The 14,555-nt window shown below is 54.5% G+C and overlaps 4 protein-coding genes and 2 non-coding genes across 6 annotated transcripts, besides 3 other annotated features; 4 read left to right on the top strand and 2 right to left on the bottom strand.

Moving 5' to 3' along the window:
* Positions 1 to 553: 553 nt before the first annotated feature.
* On the top strand, positions 554 to 2,248 carry CYME_CMN193C (pepsin A precursor; the record flags this gene model as incomplete). Its single annotated transcript, XM_005537272.1, has 1 exon — positions 554 to 2,248. One exon carries the CDS (start codon positions 554 to 556, stop codon positions 2,246 to 2,248), a length of 1,695 nt encoding a protein of 564 aa, XP_005537329.1.
* Positions 2,249 to 3,793: 1,545 nt separating this feature from the next.
* Positions 3,794 to 6,502, top strand: CYME_CMN192C (mutS family DNA mismatch repair protein MSH5; the record flags this gene model as incomplete). The annotated part of the gene is made up of 1 exon (XM_005537271.1): positions 3,794 to 6,502. The coding sequence occupies one exon, from the start codon at positions 3,794 to 3,796 to the stop codon at positions 6,500 to 6,502; it is 2,709 nt and encodes a 902-aa protein (XP_005537328.1).
* On the bottom strand, positions 4,447 to 6,971 carry CYME_CMN191T. Its single transcript, XR_002461479.1, has one exon. It is a non-coding gene; the product is annotated as a hypothetical transcript (transcript).
* Positions 6,919 to 7,656: a sequence feature (repetitive element).
* A 1-nt stretch (position 7,657) lies between these two features.
* Positions 7,658 to 8,782: a sequence feature (repetitive element).
* Positions 8,783 to 8,969: 187 nt separating this feature from the next.
* CYME_CMN188C (similar to steroid binding protein) lies at positions 8,970 to 9,458 on the top strand (the record flags this gene model as incomplete). Its single annotated transcript, XM_005537270.1, has 1 exon — positions 8,970 to 9,458. The coding sequence occupies one exon, from the start codon at positions 8,970 to 8,972 to the stop codon at positions 9,456 to 9,458; it is 489 nt and encodes a 162-aa protein (XP_005537327.1).
* Positions 9,345 to 10,989: a sequence feature (possible transcribed region).
* On the bottom strand, positions 10,989 to 11,072 carry CYME_CMN186R. Its single transcript is given in 2 exon segments — positions 10,989 to 11,024; positions 11,037 to 11,072. It is a non-coding gene; the product is annotated as a tRNA-Trp (tRNA).
* Positions 11,073 to 11,198: 126 nt separating this feature from the next.
* Positions 11,199 to 12,719, top strand: CYME_CMN185C (hypothetical protein, conserved; the record flags this gene model as incomplete). The annotated part of the gene is made up of 1 exon (XM_005537269.1): positions 11,199 to 12,719. The coding sequence occupies one exon, from the start codon at positions 11,199 to 11,201 to the stop codon at positions 12,717 to 12,719; it is 1,521 nt and encodes a 506-aa protein (XP_005537326.1).
* Positions 12,720 to 14,555: the final 1,836 nt, after the last annotated feature.

The following is a 14,555-nucleotide window of genomic DNA, read 5'->3' as shown; positions in this document are numbered from 1 at the left end:
ACGAAAAAATCCTCTTGTCGACTAAAGCCGAACGGAGAAGATCAAATAAAGAAGCAGAGGAGGGGAAATGGGTCAGGAACAGTGTTTGCCCAACAGGACGATGACGAGAGTACAGTGGCAAAGACGGCAAGTGTTCTTGGAATCCCTCCATCGGTGAGCTCAAGCAGCGTCAATGAATGCAAAGAGATCGCAAACTGATACTTCGCCGCCATCAATAAGAGAAGATGTGCGGTGCTGAAGATGAAACCACAGGAGCCGACTCGATACAACTTTGTGAGGCAGGCTCTGATGCTCGAAGTGTGCAAGGAGAAACTGAAGCCGATAGCAGGCGACTGGTCCAAAAACGCTCTTAGGCGTCTGCGCATCGGTATTAGTTTATCCTGCATGTCCACGAAGCATTTTTCGTTTTACAAAATAAGTATTGGCGCGTTTTGCCTGCTACAAGCCCTGCATAGAAGCGAGGCGCTGCCGCTCAAGTCCGCTTAGGAGGATCCAAACTCTAATTCTGTTCCAGGGCAAGAACTCTGTGCAGAAACTTCAGTTTAAAACCTAGATGATACGAGCGCTTGCTGTATTGCTGGTGAGCGTCCTCTGCCTTGCAGGCGCCGTAGGCCTGCTCGACAATATGGTTCTTGGCAGGGGGCCTGCAGCTGTCGCAGAGCTCGCTGGACGCGACGGCATTGTACTGCCTCTCGAAAAGCGTCCTGGAACAGTGGAAAGGATCTATTCGGCGCCAAGGAGGCACGGCGAGCTTGCCGCGCTTCTCCGACCAGCGGTGAGTGGCGTCCCGGGCGGCTCCTCTCAAGAAGATAAGCTGCCCGTAAACCCGCTCGCTGGAGGAATCGTGAACGTCGGTGAGTACTATGTTGCTATATCGGTGGATAATCAGACAGTTCACGTCCAGATTGATACAGGAAGCTCCGCAATAGCTTTTCCTCTGAGCCAGTGCAAGAACTGCCTCAAGGGCGATCGTCGGGTGACTCTAGCGAACCCCGACTTGACACGCATATCCTGCTCGAATGAGTCTATTTGCAAACCGTCGACATGTAATAGCCTGTGTGGTGCGTGCTCTGAAGCGAGCAAGGCCTGCTGTGCTCCAGTAGACACCAAAGCATGTGGCTTTCGACTCATTTACGGGGACGGCAGTTTTGCCATTGGGGCGCTCCATGTTGGCCGTATAACGCTTACGCAAACAGGGTTGTCAGTGTATCCCGCATACTTTGGTGGGATCCTCCTGGACTCTGCATCATTTGAGCACGTTGATGTGGACGGTATCTGGGGTCTCGCATACCCGTCGCTGGCGTGTAATCCATCATGTGTCCCGCCAGTCTTCGACACGATGGTACGCACGGGGGTTGTCCCGCGCGATATGTTTGCGCTGTGTTTGACGGACACATCTGGGGCTTTGGTGTTCGGCGGTGCTGCCGGCCCGGAGATGCGCAAGGGCGAGTACCGCTGGGTACCTATGGTGAATCGTGCGGTTCGCACGTACTACGAGGTTGGCGTCGAGTCGGTTCGCTTCGGCACCGATGAGAGCGCTGGTCTCCCAGAGATCCGATCCGCCATTGTCGACTCAGGCACAACACTGATCGTGATAAGCACGAGCGCCTTCGGCACATTGCGAGAGCACCTCCAATCCCGGTACTGTGACCAAGTACCAGGCCTATGCGGCGAAAAAACCTGGCTCGAAACCGGTCGATGCGCAACGCTGACCGACAGGCACGTTTCGCGCCTTCCACCGATCAATATCCGGCTGGCAGGCGGTGTCGAACTGAGCGTTCCTCCGGAGTTGTATATGCTGCGTGCCCAGAAAAATGGCCGAACATTTCGTTGTTTTGGCATTCAGCACGTTACGGGGGAACTTGTCAATGGACGGGTCATTCTTGGAGACACATTCATGCGAGCTTATGTCACAGTGTTTGATCGAGAGAACTCCCGGATCGGTTTCGCGCCGGCGGCAGAGAACTGCGGAATGCCTGCAGCCGGAGATCGCGGTATTGTGTACACCTCGTCGAATGCGACCGACATGTTGCCACGCGCTGGCTCGACTAAGGACATCGCTATCTTTGGATTTCATGTTTCGCGCAGTGCGGCCTTGCTGTTTGGCCTGGTTCTGGCAGTGGCTCTATTGTTATGCCTTGCTGCTGTAATAGTTCGCTGCATACGGTCACGCCGAGCGGCTGCTCAGACGGACGACCCCGGCCCTCGCGCGGACGGTTCGAGGACTGCCCTCCTGTCGGATGTGTAAACGTGCTGCTTACCGCCTCCGACTTGACTCGCCTGGAGCGCTGAACAGGGAGTCTCTGTCCCTTTTCAGGCGATTCGGGTTCTTGCATTGTTCCGCGATGTTGTGGAGGTACGGACTCGCAGGACCATGAAAAATTCGACATTTGACCACTTTCCGAGGAAGCAGCACATCGCACCCGCGCCGTCGCCGAACTCCACAGAGGTACGAAGGAGTAGCGGAATCGCTTCCATCGCCGCGATGATCGGGAGAGACGGCGTCCGATGCGGCGCTCCTGGTGCAGCACTAGTGTTCCGCGCTCGCTGACATGTCGAGCACTGCGCATCGGAGCGACTCCAGTCGATGTCATCGATCTCCCATTATGATAAAAATCCCGAGTGCCCTTCGCCCGTCGGCGTGGGGAAATCACGTCCATCTTTGGGATGGAGGTGTCTGCAGCGCACCCGAAGATTGAGCATCATAGAACTGCGTAGCCTGCGCGTCTCAGCTCTAGCCTTTGTGTGCTACTGCTCCAGAGGCGTGTTTGATAGTGCACTGACGCTGATGGCTGGACAGCAACGCTCGACTCGCATGCCCGATCGTATCGGGAATCCCTGACTTGTTGCAGCGCCCGTTGAGCACGATTCAGCGACGCGCTGAGCGATGTAGGCTGATCACCTGTTGTTTCGATTTCGCGGGCTGCGCAGTGGCTGCCAGGCGAGCCCAAAAGACGCTCACTCGAAAAAGCGCGACTTGCTCGACAACGCCAGGAAACTGTACAACCTAAAATGTGCCTGGTTCAGTTTCTGAATCGAATTCTTCGGTTTCATGTGTCGCCATGTGTATGAAAGGTGGAATCTAAACATATGCGAGCTTTCACGACATCATACCCGTGGGGCATCTGCGCACGGGCACACGTGTCCTGCGATGCATGCGCTCCAATCGGATCTATGGCGGTAGGGCGTCGATCGTCAGAGGCATCCGCTCGGGCATCTGCGCACGGGTACACGTGTCCTGCGATGCTGAGCGCTCCTCGACAAGGCAACCCATACCGAGGATCGGTGCTGTCCGCTGGGTACACGCATGGACGCAAACATGGATGCGTGCGTGCACGGAGGAATGGATGTATTTATGCACGGATGCATGCAGGGTTTCATCCACAGAAGCGCGAATATGTGCATATAAGCACGAACGTGTGCATATACGCACGCTCACACTCATGCAGGCACGAATGCATGCATTTGTACAAGCAGGAAAGTTTGCACACAGGCACGAATGGATGCATTCATAGGAGCGCGAATGTCTACATATTCATGCGCGATTATGTGCATATAAGCATGCGTGCATGCACGCATGCTTATATGCGTGCATGTCGACCGTGTACAGGACACGCACGGTCCACCAAGGTGCACTGGCTTTTTCTGGTGTTTTCTGTGCGTTTTGTGCTGGACTCAGAGGAGCCCCCTGATCTGGTTGGTGACGAGAATTTTCCAGGTTCTGTGCAGGGTTACCGGTTCTTGCTCAGCCGAGATCACTGTCGGCGGCGAGTCAAAGTAAGTAATCGAACAGATGAGCTCGACTATGCATTCTCTGGGTTGCGGAGCCCCAACCCGTCAGAGTTTGATCGATGAGACTGACGGAGGCGAAGAGATCTTCCTTATGACGACGGTGCGGAAGCAGCGTGTTGGCATTGCATGGTGCTCGACGATATCGCTTGTGATACGCTTTTGTGAGATAGGAGACTCGGCGCCATTTTCGCAAACCGAGCGCACCCTTCGAGCGATCGAGCCGAACCTTATTTTAACCCCCGCAAACGCCATCGACGAGTTCAGGGCGATGCTAACGCGGGTAGCGTCACAGGCTGTCCGCGACATGCACCGCAGCGAAGTCCAGCAAATCGAAGCTTTCCCCGCTGAAAGACTCACCGCCGTTTCCGGTGGACTGGGCGATTGCCTCGAACTCGCTGATGGCGGCGGGCCGCTGGTTCTTCTCGCCGCGGATGATGTCGCGCCTCAGCGCATAGAAGAAACTATTCGCTGGTGGCAAAATCCTGTAGACGCCTTCGCTCAGCATCAATTGAGCGTAGATGTAAGCGGGAGCTCGTCTCCGGACCGGCGAGCACCATTGGATGATCAGGGGCCGGTCGGGCAGACCTGCCTAGGGGCGCTGCTGTCGTTTCTAGCGATGCGCTGTGATGTTGATATCCACACCGTACGCGCAGAGCCCTTTTATATGGAGCAATTAGCTATATCGCCGATGAGTCTTCTGCGAGAACTGAGGGTCCTACCGGCCAAGGTTTCCGCGCCTAGGTCAGGCGCTCGAGTCCATCAACACGGGCTCACGCTTTACCAGATCATTAGCAGCTTCGGGGCCTCGGCGCCCGGACAGAGAAAAATCCGCGAGATTCTAACGCAGCCAATCTGTGACCCTGCGCGCATTCGAGAGCGTCTCGAAGTGGTTCAGGCCCTGGCCGGCGCCTTGGCCAGCATCGACATGATATTGTTCAGAAAGCTCCTGAAAGCTGTGCATCATCCACAAAATCTTTGGAGGCGCTTGGTTTCGGGCGCAGCGACTGCGGAAGACTGGGCAGCGCTCCACGGATGCAACGTGGCAGTCGCGGGGCTCTTTAATGGATTCTCCGACTTGGTTCAAATCGTGTTGCCTGTTTGGCGCGAGAGAAGCGCTTTTCTGCAAGAAAATGCGCAAGAGTTGACACCCGTGCTCGACCCGGAATGGTACACAAGCGTCGCGACACGAATCGGGGCATGTATCGACATGAGTGGATCCAAGTCGGGCTGGAATCCAGCCGTCAAGACCGGCTTTGATGAAAACCTTGATAATATGAGATTAGCCCTTGAATCTCTGGACAGTTTTCTCGAGAGCGTGGCTCAATCGGAGAAGAGCAGGTATTTTGGGTCGTCCGCCACGGAGCGGTCGATCTGTGTACAGTTTCATCCGCGCCTCGGCTATGTGATGAAGATCTCCCGCTCAGACGCTGCCCAGATGGAATCCGATGCCTCTCTGGAGCACGCGCTCGACACCGATACTGATGCATATGTGAAGAACGACAGAACGCGTCAGCTCGATGAGGAGCTCGGTGATCTGCCCGGGGCCATCAACGACCTCGAGAAGAGCATCATTCGAGATCTCGAGGCCGCCGTGATACCCACGATACCAGTGCTTAGTCGCACATGCGACTTGCTGGCAGAGATCGACTGTTGGCTCAGCTTCGCCCTCTCTGCGATGCGCTATGAGTGGACTTGTCCACAAGTCCTCGGGGCAGAATCAGCCTGTCACATCGACGTAATCGACGCTCGCCACCCGATTCAAGAGCTCACCGTGGACTCTTTCGTTCCTAACAGTCTCTCTGTTAGGCGCGGGGATGTCTGTGTCGTCACAGGGCCAAACGCAAGCGGCAAGAGCGTGCTTCTGCGCCAAGTTGCGTTGATTGTACACATGGCACAGGTTGGCTCCTACGTGCCGGCGCGTAGCGCCCGAATCGGCGTGACCGACCGGATATTTGCCCGAGTGAAGAGTTTCGATTCCACCGGCCGCGAGACATCAACATTCATGAACGATTGCATCCAAATGGCGCAGACGCTCAGGTACGCCACTTCCAGGTCGCTCGCTATTGTTGACGAATTCGGCAAAGGCACTTCCGATGAAGACGGAAGGGCACTTGCGGCAGCGGTGCTTTCAGAGTTGGCAACCAACGTCACGGGGCAAATGACGGTGCTATTTGCGACCCATTTCCATGAGGTGACCGGGACACTCTACGCGCAAGCTCACGCGAACTCGCGGCTGCGCTTCTTCAAACTTGAAGTGCTCGTGCAGGAAAACCGCCAGACCGGTGATGCTCCAGATCAGAACGACGACGTGGTCTTGACCGCGCTGTACAAGTTGTCTGAAGGGGCGCCCTGCTTGGACTCCTACGCGCTGGCCTGTGCCCGCGCGAACGGGATGCCCGACGCCATCCTCTCCCGTGCACGAAAGATTCGGCGCTTTCTGCAGGCGCGAGCGCTTCCACCGGAGGCCTCTCTGGAAAGCGCTGCGACGCTCCAGCTCCCTATACGCGATGCATGCCCTGCGAGGCGCTATGTGCGACTGCAGCATATCGTGCGCCAGGTTGGTATCGTGGCGAGCACCGCTGCAGCTGGTAGTCCCAATCAAGCCCACGCAACAAGTCCGCGTGTTCTCCATGCTGTTCAACAGCTGCTTCAGGATGTCAGCACTGGACGCATCTGGGCCTGCTCCGAATCTCGCCCGGGAAATGTCTAACCAAAGTGCGTTCGAATAGACGCAGATTCAACTTTTCCATGCGTGGTGTATTTGCTTATTATCCGAGGATTTCAGGGCACAAGTAGCTCGGACCAACATATTTCGCTTTCGTAACGTGTAAGACTCTCTGCAAACTTTTTGCTCAGGTTGTGTTGTGTAAAAAAACGGATGCGGGTGTCGGTTCGCGGTCAACTGTTCAAAAGCTGGAGGTTGCGTCGGAAGAAACCTCGTAAAAGGGCCACCGACACCGAACGCCGTTCTAAAGTCGGACGACGCCGACCGTTTACAGTAGTGGCGAGAAACCCGCCCTAGACAAAAAGTCTCCAACTGACGTGCAGACGCCTCCCCGTCTTTTTGGACCGGCCACCCACTACTGCTTCCAACTTCTTCTCATATAGGTCGACTTTGAGAGGTTGTCCAATAAAGTTCATTGTTGTTGACTCTGGAGGTCTCTTCTCCAGCACCGCACATCTCCTTACATTGATGGCGGCGTTTAAGTCCCGGTTCACGAATTCCATACGTTTCGTCCCGTTGATTGTACTTACTAATGGAAGGAGTCCACGAACTTTCGCCCTCCTTTCCATTTGCTCCTCTGCCAGCTGTCCGTACTTTGCTATTTCCTCGGGGCTCCGTTGGCACTTTTCCATCGCCACTCTCTGAAGTGTGCAACCCAGCTCGTGGTGTGTGTACGATGTTCGAAACTCATCTATAGGTATCGTGACGAAACGCCTTGCGCACTCCTTGTACGCTCTCGTCGTTGGAGCTGGTGTACACCCTTTTTGGGTCTTCCAGTGCCCTGCTCCGTACGCTACTACGAGCCCTTGACGGTCGTCCTCCTTCAAGGCGCTCAACTGGTTGAAAGAATTCGCGAACGCCCGCCGCTTACCACAATACAAATTCATTCGCAAACGAGCCCACCGGGACTTGGTATACTCATCCCACAGTGCATCCCAATGAGCAACGCGAAATTCTATGAACTCCCGAAGAGCTTTAAAGTCCGCTCCGCGGCTCGTCACCTCGCTCAAAGTTTCCAGGCGATCCTTCATTCCTGCATTCCATGTCTCGATTTTCTTCCTTGCATTCACTATATCGGATTCTCGATAGTATATCGCTCTCGAGAATCTCAACAGATGCACGTCTTTCTGACGCAAGTTAACCGGTAAGAACCGGAAGACGTACTGGAAGAATATATTCGATTTCAAACCTCTCAAAGTGATCAAGCAAAAGTTTTTCACTGGGATGATCGAACCCGATGGAGTAGCCATGTGTGTACACTATCGACGGTTGAAGGCAGATCGTTCAGTCCCGCCTTCGGCTTCGTCCGTGAGGAAGGATGAAGATAAGAAGACGGCGGATCCTGCGACGCAGAAAGTGCAGGATAACCACGTTATCGTTTACGCGGCGAAGCATGAAGAGAAGAAGGAGGCGGAACCTGCGACGCAGAAAGTGCGGGATAGCGACTTTGTCGTTGGCGCGGACCCTGGGAATACCAATATCATAACCATCGTAGCACCGAAGCGTGAGGAAGATGGTACTGACGGCAACTTACGTCAGAAAGACGTGCATCTGTTGAGATTCTCGAGAGCAATATACTATCGAGAATCCGATATAGTGAATGCAAGGAAGAAAATCGAGACATGGAATGCAGGAATGAAGGATCGCCTGGAAACTTTGAGCGAGGTGACGAGCCGCGGAGCGGACTTTAAAGCTCTTCGGGAGTTCATAGAATTTCGCGTTGCTCATTGGGATGCACTGTGGGATGAGTATACCAAGTCCCGGTGGGCTCGTTTGCGAATGAATTTGTATTGTGGTAAGCGGCGGGCGTTCGCGAATTCTTTCAACCAGTTGAGCGCCTTGAAGGAGGACGACCGTCAAGGGCTCGTAGTAGCGTACGGAGCAAGGCGATGGAAGACCCAAAAAGGGTGTACACCAGCTCCAACGACGAGAGCGTACAAGGAGTGCGCAAGGCGTTTCGTCACGATACCTATAGATGAGTTTCGAACATCGTACACACACCACGAGCTGGGTTGCACACTTCAGAGAGTGGCGATGGAAAAGTGCCAACGGAGCCCCGAGGAAATAGCAAAGTACGGACAGCTGGCAGAGGAGCAAATGGAAAGGAGGGCGAAAGTTCGTGGACTCCTTCCATTAGTAAGTACAATCAACGGGACGAAACGTATGGAATTCGTGAACCGGGACTTAAACGCCGCCATCAATGTAAGGAGATGTGCGGTGCTGGAGAAGAGACCTCCAGAGTCAACAACAATGAACTTTATTGGACAACCTCTCAAAGTCGACCTATATGAGAAGAAGTTGGAAGCAGTAGTGGGTGACCCGTCGAAAAAGACGGGAGGCGTCTGCACATCAGTTGGAGACTTCTTGTCTAGGGCGGGTTTCTCTCCTCTACTGTAAACGGTCGGCGTCGTTCTACTTTAGAACGGCGTTTGGTGAACGCTTCGACGCTATCATGGATGCAGTTGGACTCTGGTTACTTTTGGGTGGCGGTGTATTCGTGCTGGGTGCGCTTCGCTTGATGGGTAACCACGTTGAGAACCCTGCAGTGCAGCCGCCGCCACGGCACCATGAACGGCCGGCACCGAGGGCGTTCACTGGCGAAGAGCTTGCTCAGTACAACGGAACAAAAGGGCAGCCGATCTACGTGGCCGTACAGCCACGGCCTGGGGCGCGGGCTGAAGTTTTCGACGTCTCCGATGCGAGGTCTTTTTATGGGCCCGGTGGGCCGTACTTTGTCTTTGCTGGGAAGAACGCGAGCAGAGGACTCGCAAAGATGAGCACGGAACCTGGCGAAGTCTGTGGCGCTATTGATGATTTGACGGAGCACGAAAAAGAGACGCTGTACCAGTGGTTTGAGAAGTTTCTCCAAAAATACGAAGTAGTTGGTCATCTGCGCGAGGATCCGTCGGGCTCTGGCAGTTCAACGAACTGCACAGCTTGAGAACTCTGTTCATTACTTTTTTTCGTGCCAGGAAAGCACCCTTGTCAAATATACGGCTACCAGAAACGCGCTTGTAGTATATGTCCATCGTGCGGAAAGTGGGATACGGTTTTGAGACCAGGTAAATTTCAGTGTAATAGACAGCGGCTGTTGCTGCATTGCAATGGTGTAGCGTCGATCTAAACTCCAACGGTATCATGCGTCCCGTGCGAGGGCTAGTAGCTGAGCCAGACGGGCACGCTGACGGGGCGCCCACATATCCCTCGCCGTGTGCAGTGAAAGCTCCAGTAAAGGCATGAGGAAACTTTGTTAGACGTTGAACACGGTCACCATCATCTGCTGCTGCTGCTGCTTTCCCTTTGTATTCCAGTGCTTTATTGCGATCACATCGAAGGCAATGCGTCTTCGGCTGGACAGAAAGGATGGTTGTGTACAGCGGCCCCGGGGTGGAGCAGCACACACTAAATACCGAAAGTCAGAATGGGGAACAAGTTCCTAGGCGTTGCGCGGCGCTTTCATTAGCTCTCAGCCCGCGACGAGGTTCAGGTGTTTCAAAGATTCAGGACTAGGCAACGCGCGCGTTTCGATGCAGCCGTGTTACCGAGCGCGGATGGATATTGCGGGTTTTGGCAACCCCGAGCGCATTTGGATACATACGTAGAATCACAGTGACGCGTGTGCTACCCGAGCGCTGTCCGGGGTTTGCAGGGTTGGCGCTGCCGCGTTGGATACCCAGCCACGGACAGGGCGCGTCACTGAAGGCTGGCCACTCGACGTCATGTCCGAGTCGCTTGCCGCGCTGCCGTCGAAGCGGCCTCGCGAGTGCGTTTCCCTTCAGCATTCTTGCAGATCCAGGGGCCCTGCGGATTCTGCCCGAGGGCATTTGGTTTAAGAGCTTCGGCCCGACACCCGCAATGGCACGGCGGGGCTGCTCTGTTCCAGTGCGGTCACCGTGGTGGCGTCGCATCCAACCTCGGAGCAAGTAGTATCGGTAGACGCGGCGCTATACGGACACATGCCGCTGGATCGATTGAAAACCATGCCCCAATGGAAAGAAAAGTTTTGGGCCACTGGAACGCAGACGCATCTGGAGAGCAGAGCTGCTCCCTCCACTAGTTATTGGCTGCTCTCGCACAACCGGAGGAGTCAGGCTCTACGCAACAACATTGAAGCAGGTGCCTAAGATAGCTTGGCTCCCGGTTGTTCACTGGGTCGAACAAGCCTCTATGCCGTGGGCATTTCACAGTACCGTGGCTGGCGGAAGGTCCAAGCGTCCGCAGCGAAACGACTGTTTCTAAACTGACCGCTGGTAACGTTCGCGCACCCGAGCGAGTCTGGTCAGTTTCAGCAAGCCTAGACCGTAGCAACGAAAGCAACCTCTGGAGCGTTAGTCGCCCCCGCTAACAACTCCATTGAGTGCAGTATGCGCGGTACACAGCTCTGAGGCTGCGAACCGCAGGAAGTGTCCCCGAGCGTCTTGCTGCGTAGTGCAGTACCTCTAGTGCCAAAGCGGCACGAGCTTGCAAAATGTGAGGGACACCGGATTTGAACCGATAACCTTTTGATCGCCACTGCGGACTGGAGTCAAACGCGCTACCGTTGCGCCAGCCCCCCGAAATCGAATGAGTCAATTCGCGAATCAGTATATAAAGACTTAGCAAAAATCTCCATGCGCGCTGTTTTCGCGCGCTTCCCAACGGTTGCTTCGCTGGGTGGATACAAGCGACTAATACAACGCCCATGTCGGGCGTTTCTACGTATACGTTTTATGGGAGGGATTTCACACCGACGAACCAAGCCCGACTCCTGAGCCAAGCGCGCAATCAGAGCACCGGGAGCGCTCGTGCACTTTTCCGGCACTTTGAAGTGCAAAGTTCCGCACTAGCTTTTTCGGAGGAACGTGAGCGGGCGCTGCGGCACTCTGGCCTCACGGAGGCTCTGTTTGTTTTCGCTCGTGAGCTAGACGCAACGGGCAGACGGGACTACTTCGTCGGCACGCTCGACTCGTTTCTTTACAAGAGCTGGCGTTACGTTCCGCGTTGCTTCAGCGAAGTACTCAGAGAGGGCTTCGCGTGCAAGCTCTTCTTTGACCTGGAACAACGCCTTTGCCCGGACTGGGCGGACGAGCACCGCAGCCGAGTTGTTCAGCAGCTTGATGCTGCGGTTGAGCGTCTCGTTCGAGTTGTCCGAGAGGCTGTGCGAGAGTGCGCAGGCGCGGACGTTGGGAGTCGGTTTCTCGAGGTTCTGGAACTGGACTCTAGCATACCGGCGAAGTACTCACGGCACCTGATATTTCCCGGAGTTTTGCTGCATGATAACATGGCTGTTGGCTGTTTTGTGAGGACCAGAGTTCTTCCGCGGCTTGAGAACGAGCTGCCAGAGGGTTTCATTGATATCAGTGTTTACTCGCGGAATCGGTGCTTTCGACTACCGTATTCTCAAAAGTTTGGACGCGATAAGGTTTTCGAGCCGACCGCAAGATGGATGGGCTCGATATTGTGTGCCTTGTCCACCGAGGAGCAGCGGGCCCAAGTTCTCCGCACTGCAATGCTGACGAATGCATTTTATGAAACGTCGTGCTCGCTCGAGCTGCCGCTGCCGCGGACGGGCGGCACTGCCCCGCCCGTGCACTCTGCGAAGCATACGCCGAGTGCACCAATGCCGGTTTCTGGTCTGGAACCAGGCCGTCTTCGCTCTCTTTTTCCAGCAATTGAAGACTATGTCATCGAGTATGCGCGCTCGAAGGATACCTCCACGTGGCCCCGTATCCGGAACTGGATGTACTTCGCCTCCTCACGCACGCTGCTACTTTCGATGGCGAATCATCGCTACTGCGCACGCGTTCGTCGGCAGCACCAATCGAATCATGTGATCTATGTTGTTGATCTGAATCAGAGCGTAATGTTTCAGAAGTGTCTTGATCCGGAGTGTGCAAACTGGCGTTCCGAGCTGCATGCGCTCCCGCTTGTCGTGCTTGGGCCCAGCTGCGCTGCAGAAGCTGCTAGTGCAACCGGAGCTGAAGACGCGCTTGATCGAGCTGCGCTCGAAGCGCTCACTATCGTCGAGGCCTGCTCTGGGTCAGAAGACGCGTTGCTCTACGATTTGGTGACTGCGGCGGAGGTGCAGTACGGGGGAGCAAAGCAGTGGGAACGCGCGACCCCTGTGAATGATGATGGGTTTCTTGGCCTCGTCGAGGTGTGCGAGTTGAGCGAGGATCTCTGTGCCATACAGATGCACGTGAATGCTGATGAGTTTTCGTGAATTTGTGGAGGAGTGCGAAATCTGCCAGAATCCTTGTGCCGTACAAATGCTTACGGATGCTTGCTCTTGACCTGCGCTGTGTGCATCGCAGGAGAAACGGAGGAAGTTGAACGTTTCTTCCAATATCTAGAGTTCGCCGTTTTATGGGCCCAAATGGGGCCCTAAAATTGAGACTCCGCCTCACGAGCACTGGCTTGTGCCGACGAAGAGATCTCCGCAATCGGTTGACCGTGTACTCGCTGAGTTGCTTTTCGGCGCGGTGGAGCGCACTGAAGCGGGGCAGAACGCGCGAGTGGCGCCCCTTTTGATGATTGCCTCGGCACGGCATTACATGCCAGTGAAGCGCGGGCCTTCACCTATGGCCTTAGCTCGCAAGTTGGTTAGTGGATTTGTGTGGTAGGCAGCAGTGGACATTCAGTACGGCTGAGAGGCATTCACGTGCCATTGAGACTCGCGCGGTGGGCATGGTGCTCCATTGTCGAGGATATATCTAGAAGCGCTCAAAGCAGAACTTTATGGCGGACGCCGCGAGAGTGCTGCGCATCTCCAGCACAAGCCGCACCAGAGGATGATCAGGTACAGCACACGTTGCTCGATAGATGCTGCGGATAGACTGCGTACCGATTTGTTTAGGGCCTATTCCGGAGAATACTTCGATCTAATCTCTTTCAAGATTGTTCGTTCTCCTGCACGAAGGCCACTGACAGAGCATGAAGAGCCGTATACCACGCGTCGGAGTAGTTCGATCGTATGCACAAGATACGGAATCGGGACGTCGCCCCTCTCGTTTCTTTCACGCCGAGGCTGCACGATGTGATTCAGAGCGGCTCCCTCGTTGGCTTTACGTTCACTGTAGGTTGGCTTGTTCCGAACAGTACGCATTTTCTTTGCACTTCGCGTCGAAAATGAGTGCATCTACATCGTTGGACAGTTGCAAGATCGATATGCTCGCGCGCCGGGGCGAAAACGAACTGAAACAGCATGTGCACTTTGGCAGTAAATTCTGGCGTACCTGTAACAGCACGCCCTTTCCGATTTTGTTTGTTTTTCTTGCACTTATCCAATACAAGGAATGTATCATGTAGATCGGACAAAAGTCGCGAAAAGACTCTTTATGCTCACGGAGAGCTTACGAAAGGCGGCCTTAATGGAGCACGTCGGTCACTCACAGGGCAGCAGGTGGATGAACCATCCTTCTCGGAGAACAAGCATTATACGTCGTGTGCCTAGAACAGAACGTAACAAACTCTATGGACAGGTTAATCTCTTCGTCAGTCTGTTCCACTGCGTATTTCTCTCAGAAAAGCTTCCAGAGAAGCTACGGGATGTGAATTTTTGGGACCTTAGATGCGAAAGGTGACGAAGGGTAGATAAACAACAGAGAAACGTGCGTCTCTGAGAGAGGATAGCTTGTTGTGCAGTATACTCTCCATTTCGTGCTGGAAATCGAACACTCTGTACTGGAAGCAAGGGAGCTCGTCTCACTCAATGCGACTTCACTCGGATGAAATGGTACACCTTTGCATACGGGTACGCGAAGATGGGGCCAAAGCTACTCTTACAGAAGATTCTAGCGCAAATGTCGACAAGATCAGCCCCAGCGGCGACTCAGATGTGTGTTCAATTTAGTATCCCCAAAGAGACGGGCTTTCTACATCTCATCGTTCGCTGGAGCACGCCACGTGCTTTCATCATCCCGTATTCTTTTGTTATGCACTTAGACAACGTCGCTTTGTAGAGATCCAAGGCGGTCTGGGTGTATGCTGCAGCAATAGGTAGTGAGCTGTTCTTCGTGCTAGCCTGAACTCCTCGGTCCACAACAGTTGAAGGTAAATT

Source organism: Cyanidioschyzon merolae, chromosome 14, assembly GCF_000091205.1.
Source record: "Cyanidioschyzon merolae strain 10D DNA, chromosome 14, complete genome".
In the NCBI taxonomy this organism is placed as follows: Eukaryota; Rhodophyta; class Bangiophyceae; order Cyanidiales; family Cyanidiaceae; genus Cyanidioschyzon; species Cyanidioschyzon merolae.
Note: the sequence above shows the minus strand (reverse complement) of the source record. Positions and strands in the feature narration are given on the sequence as shown.